General features: G+C 47.1%; 2 protein-coding genes across 3 annotated transcripts in view; one reads left to right on the top strand and one right to left on the bottom strand.

Moving 5' to 3' along the window:
• The window catches only part of LOC123017791 (zinc finger protein 436-like), a 34,211-nt gene extending 30,476 nt beyond the window's left edge, over positions 1–3,735 (top strand). For both annotated transcript variants that reach the window (XM_044419372.1, XM_044419373.1), the window contains one exon: positions 1,686–3,735. In XM_044419372.1, coding sequence (XP_044275307.1) covers positions 1,686–1,694 — 9 coding nt within the window. In that variant the 3' untranslated portion in view covers positions 1,695–3,735. The remainder of the gene's footprint in view (positions 1–1,685) is intronic.
• LOC123017816 overlaps positions 1–6,231 on the bottom strand; it is a 213,904-nt gene that overhangs the window by 94,212 nt on the left and 113,461 nt on the right. The gene's annotated exons all lie outside the window — the stretch shown is intronic.

Here is a 6,231-nt window from a genome sequence, read left to right as displayed (position 1 = left end):
GCCAGGCGGACCTCTTTGGGGAGTGAATTCCATAGGTTGGGTGCCACCGCAGAGAAAGCCCTCCTCCGGGTACTTACTCTCCTAATTTCTAATGCTCATTGAGGCTGGGAAAACTGCATCTTGGCTTTACCACTTCAGAATGGCAGATTGGGGTGCATGGGATTGCTCATTCCCCCACACAAATGCAGATATTTCCTGGACATAGAAAACTGGTTCATCAGGAAGACAGATTCTTGCTTGATTCCTGTGATGGAGCCGGACCAGAACACTGGACTGGTGTCTGGTTCTGAGCTGCATGGTTTTCAGTAGCAGCTTTTGGCTGGCCATTGCTGAAACTGCTGCTCCGTTGGATTCAAAACATAGCAAAAGCTGTCCTTCGAGAATGATCAGGGGGTCATTGAGAGGAGTGGCTGCAACTACTGGGACTATTCAGCTTAGAGAAAAGGTGAGGAGGGGGAGATGTGATAGAGGTGTTCAAAATTAGGGCTAGAATGCAGAAAATGAAGAGTGGCAGATTTTTCTCCCTCTCCCATAACACTTGAACCCAAAGCAGTCATCCCATGAAGCTGACTGTGGGGAGTTTAGAACAGATAAAAGGATGGACTTCTTCACACAACAAATAGTTAGGTTACGGAATTCACTGCCATGGGAATTGGTGATGGCCACCAATCTTGATAGCTTTAAAAGAGGATTGGACAGGTTCAAGACCATCTGTGGCTACTAGCCCTGCTGGCCACGTGCTGCCTCCTTCACCAGGGTAGCACGTCTGCACACGCCATTGCTGAGGAGCTGGGCAGGAGGACAGCTTGCCCCCGTCCTGCTTGGGGGATCCTGTGGGCAGCTGGTTTGCCACCGTGTGTATGCAGTGCTGGACTGCATGGACCTTGGGTCTGATCCGTCGTGGCTTTTCTAATGTTTTTCTGTTGTGTCCTTTATTTTCCACTCAAAATGGAAGGGAGGGGATTTGGGGAGGGGAGTGGCCAAAAGAAGAAAGCATTATTTCAGGCGGTGAGATATCGTAGGGGAAGAGCAAAGGTATCATGGGTGGGACACACCCTGTGCTTTTGAGGGTTGCTAGAGCCTGGCATTGCAAGGTGAGCACCGCGGGGATCCGAATGCTGCCACCCCCTTGGCAAAGAGGATAAAGCAAAGAGCTGCCTCCATTATTCTCTGCTCAGGAACCTGAGCTCTGAAACTGAATTTGGGGTGTCTTGTCTCCAAAGTAAGACTCATATCCCAAGAAGGGTTCCATGCTCCAAACCATTTCTGCTCAGTTAGCACCAAAGAAGCAACTGCTTTCTCCAAGGTGGGATCGATCCCAGATCAGAACTGGAAACCTTTCTTAGCCTGAGGGCCATGTTCCATTTCAGAGACGCTCTTGGGGGGCTGCATGCCAATTTGGCTCCTGTGACTGAGGTTTTGTACCCCTGCTCCGGTTCTTGTGGCACTGAATAACAAATTGACATGGAGTAGATTCCATGTCAGTGAAAGCTGATGCCACAGTAAATGCATTAGTCTTTCATGTGCCACATGGCTGACTCATCACTGCCTTTTGCTACAACAAACGAACACAAACAACCCCTCTGGAAGGTTGCCCAGGTGATGGTCTCATCACAAGTCCCTTTGTCTTACACAGCTTAGGTTTACCTGATTTCCTCCCCTCCCCTTTTCTTCCACCTGCCCAGATGACTTAAAGTGAGATCGTTCTGACACACACACCGGCCGCAGCTTCTCAGTTCTTCCTTGAATGATGAACCATTGGAACACCAACAGATTCCACATTTGGAAGACGACGGACCCTAATGTAAACTCCTTTGTGCAGAAGCAAAGAGGAGACTTTCTGAGTTCGAGGGTATCTTGCAGCAGTCTCTTTAGAAAAGACTTGAAAACTCAACAGTGTTCTTGCTTTCTTTTCCAGTGTTAATGGCCCCTTGATCCACCCACGATGTATGAATCATGGCGGAAAGGAGGGGGTGCCTTCCTTAACTAAAATATTAATATTTTAAAGTCCACTTCTATCATTTTTTAAGAACAATAATTTGTATCGATTAGTTCCCACACAGATTTTGTGTTGTCACCCAGGAATCTGCTAATATTATGATCTAAGGTCTGAGAAGGTCTTTGTTATGTTTTAAAACAGTTTATTAAAAGAGAGGTTGGTTATTCAGATTTTGTTACTCATAAACATGTTAAGACTTTGCCTATCCAGTGACTCCACTGCAGAAGCACACCAATTAATTTCATGCCCTGAATTCCGGCATCTTGAGAAATTTGGGCCTAATGAATTGCCAGTCCTTAAACCTATAACGAGGGAGGTTTGGAATCTGAGACTCCAGAGGACTGTGATCGATCAAGAGGTTGAATTTTCATTCCCTTGTTAGCTATTTGGACCTAACCAGAGTAAATCAATTATGCAAATATATGCAAATAGATTAATTTACATACCATAGCTAGGTCACAGAATTCAGCTGCCTTGCTGTACATTGTTGGTTTATTAAAGGGGTTCAAATCAACCTTAGAAATTCATCTGAGGCTACGGTGGAATATGCACAACAGCACTGCCTTGAACAGTTTCGTGCTTTCCTTTTTTTCAGTTTGCTGACAAACACCCAATTCTTACATTCACGTTTTACGTGATGAGGGCACCTGATATGTGGCCTTCTCTCTCTCTCTCTCCCTCTCCGCCCTTCTTTTCTGTGGAACTGCTCACTCATGGTATTTCTTTTGTGAATGTGCTACCCCGTTGCGCAGAGCGGCAAGTGCCGCGTGGTAGAGAACTGTAGCTTTCTGTCATTTCTCCAAGCAGCAGTTGGTTCTTGGCTCTTGTGCCGTACGGTGCTTCCAGAAGTGCTTGCTAAGCGGCTCTGGCAGCAAAAGTCACCATGTGGTGAATTTACCCTGTCAGAAGTGTATGAATGGACAGGAGCACCAGGCCTTAAGGTACTTTGCAATAGTAAATGAAGTGTAATAGATTTTTTTAAAAGAAAAAACTAACATGGAATAATATAACTCAGCGACAGTTGTAATGAGGGGTTAATGTTTGCTTTTTCAGATTCCCTCATTTTTGTTGTTAGCTGTGATGTGTATGTCTCCTGATTTTAGAAATGGTTTATAAATAAGTGGTTTTGCAGCAGCCTGTCTTTCCACACACAACACAAATTGCTGCCTTTTTGATGCCAAGCTAAAGCTTTTGCAACTAGTTGGCCTTCTTCCCATGGAAGCGTGAACAGCCCCAACTGGGATTGGCGCCACAGTGCTTGTGGGGACAGGAAATAAAGCCCTCCTCCCACCAATTCCGCCCCCCTCAAAATTCCATCCCGTTTGTGGGGGGAGACTTTAAAAGAGTGTCTATTGGAATTGGTGGATACTTTTTTTTCTTTTTTAAACTGCAGCCATGGGAAGGGTGGAATTTTGGTGGGAAATGGGTAGGAGGGAGGGAAGGGTAACTCCCACTCCCGGAGCGCCATGCTTCCAATCCGGATTGGGGCTATGTGTGTTTGCATGGAAGTAAGGTAGACTATCGGTCAGAGCCACAATGTGTGTGACTAGCAGAATTTTCTGTTTGTTCTTCAGATTTTACGGATTAGATCCTGAAGCTCGGTTGAGACTTGACAAATTATTTGCACCAAGATTATCAATCCTACAGATTTATGGTTCTAATCCCAATTTTTGCACTGCAAAGAGTTAAGTATCTCTCTCTTTTTCCTTTAAAAAAACACTTCTGATAATTTCAAAGCCTGGACTTGTCTCTTTGTCAGTTTGGGATGCAAAATCATAAGAGAAGGAAGGGGTCTGTTGCTTCAATTTACGGGTGGAGATGTTGCTAGTGGGCAAAGGACTTCAAAATTCTTATCTAGATTGGTGCATTGAAAAATGAATAGCAATAGACTAATTCCCGTCTGAGGCAACACTCTGGCAATAAATCACAGAACACCTTGCATACATTGATCTTTGTTAAAAATTCTGCCGTACGAAAGAAAGGCATCCGGGTGGACAGAATGTTAGAAATTTCCGGGAAATCTCCTTGTGGCAGCTCAGACTCCTGGTCTCACAGAGGTGGGCGGCCGCACGCACCCCAGCAGAGCTCTGGCTATTTAGCCAGGTGTGTGGCACTGGTTGTGGCAGGGACCCCCGTTGCTCCTGCGTTTTCCAGCCACACTCTCCATCTGATCCTTTTAGCATTTGGGCGGCTCACGCTTTGGAAAGTACCGATGGGTCTTAGCGCTGTGACGCCAGCAATGTTTTCCTACCTTGACAGAAGTGTATTTTCTGAATTTGCAATTCTTCGGCTCCTGGTACATACTGCCATGCTCCAAATGCAGCCGGCATAATCAAAGAAGGGTAGCCGTGCCTTTGGGAGGCTCGTCTCGTTGGGCTTTCTGGGCTACACACACTGCTCTGCGCACCCAGCTGCTGGTGGCCCCTTGTTAAAACAACTCCTCTTCTTTCAGGTGCCCCAGCTGAACGATTCAGGCTTCGCTTGGGATAGCTAGAGCAGCGGGGAGATGCAGGCAGGCCACATCGTGTTCCCGTGGCTGTTTTGGTGACACAGCCCAACTGTTTACTGCCTTTACAAGCAGGATGCTACTCCCAGGAAGCAGTTTCTTTGTAGCTGCAAGAGTAATTTTGGCAGCAGTGGGCACATGTGGCCCCTGATGGGTTCTAGGGCACGGCAATGTGCCCTCCCCAGCCCCCCAGAGTTGCCCATCCGAGGTTAAACAATTGGCCAGCTTCGAGTCCTTCCGAGAAATGCATGTGGCACGATGGCAGTGCAGACGTACCACCGATCCCCCAAGTCAGCCCTTCCCAATCAGGTGTCCTCCAGATGTGTTGGACTACAGCCCCCCTCATTCCTAGCCCTGGGGATGATGGGAGTTGTAGCCTAACATGGCCAGAGGGCACTCAGTCGGGAAAAACTGCCCCAGAGCAAGCAGAGAACACATTTAAGGGATGTCAAGGTTCATGCTGGATGCAGCCGAAGGACGATCGGGGGCGCATGTGTGAATGTGTGTGTGCTGGACCCATTCAGAGCGATGGCGATGCAGGTGCAGAAGCGGCATGTTTGGCCAGGGGCAGCCCCGATGGTGACGCAGCCCCGGACATTGCAAAGAGATGTGGCACACTAAGGCCTCGAAGCTTAGCCCTGCCACGTGTGGGGGCTCATGGGAGGCTCCCTGACCCAGCCCCATGGACTACCTTCCTAAAATGGGGAAGGAGTCAAACAGGCTATAGCATCAGCTGCCTGACATGACGCCATTGCTCCATGTAGCCCATCATGGTCTATTCAGAAGGGCCGTAACTCTCCCAAGAATCAGGAGAGGTACTCCGGATCCCCATTGCCCAGTGGAACCTGTGCACCCCATACCCCTCTCTTTGCAACACAGAAAGCTAAGCGGGATTATACAAAGCCAGCTCCATTGGCCCACCTTCTCACTAGAAGTGGCTCTCCAGGTATGGAGCAGAGCTTTTCTAGCTGTACATGGAAATGCTGGGGAGTGAACTTAGGACCTTCCAGACGCAAAGCGTGTGATACACCACAGAGCTACGGCTGGAGGGCTGCATGGTGGACCAGGGATTGTGGAGTCCTGACACACATCGATTTTATTTCCAGGGGGCTTAAATGCACTAACTTTTCTTTGGGTTGTGTACAGAAAGCTGCTTTTTTAAAAATAAATTTAACAGTTTCTTGGTGAGTTTAAAGAACTTTGTTGTTTTTTTGGAAAGAGGTTTGGACTGTAACAGTTCCAAAGTAACACGATGGCAAGGTGGGTTGAGGGAAATAAGCTCACCTGTAAAATGTAGCATTATTTTTCTTTTAGTACTAAGGGGTATGCTCAACTCCTTTTCTTTATGGAAAGTAAGTTTTAGATTAAGCCTTGTTCAACCTGATGTTTTCAAGGAGACAAGATGTTGTTGGACTGCAATTCCCAGCATATCTGACTGTTGGCCTTGCTAGCAGGGGCTGACGGGAGTTGAAGGTCAAAATATCTGGAAGACAGTCAGTTGGGAAAAAACAGCCGACAGCCATGAAAAGGTCATGTATTGCCTTTAAAGGAATACATAATTTTATTGAATTTCTAATAAGGTGCACAGGGTGAAACTGGACTCAACCTCAGACAAAAGTGTTGGTTTAGGTCCTGTTGAAATCACTGTGACTTAAATTAATCCCAAATGACTTAAGCCCGACTGAGTTTTGATGGAACTGAACTGACGGTAGGATGTTGTACACGT

This window comes from Varanus komodoensis, unplaced genomic scaffold (assembly GCF_004798865.1).
Source record: "Varanus komodoensis strain SLA01 unplaced genomic scaffold, ASM479886v1 scaffold102, whole genome shotgun sequence".
In the NCBI taxonomy this organism is placed as follows: domain Eukaryota; kingdom Metazoa; phylum Chordata; class Lepidosauria; order Squamata; family Varanidae; genus Varanus; species Varanus komodoensis.
This window is presented reverse-complemented; position numbering and strand designations above follow the sequence as displayed.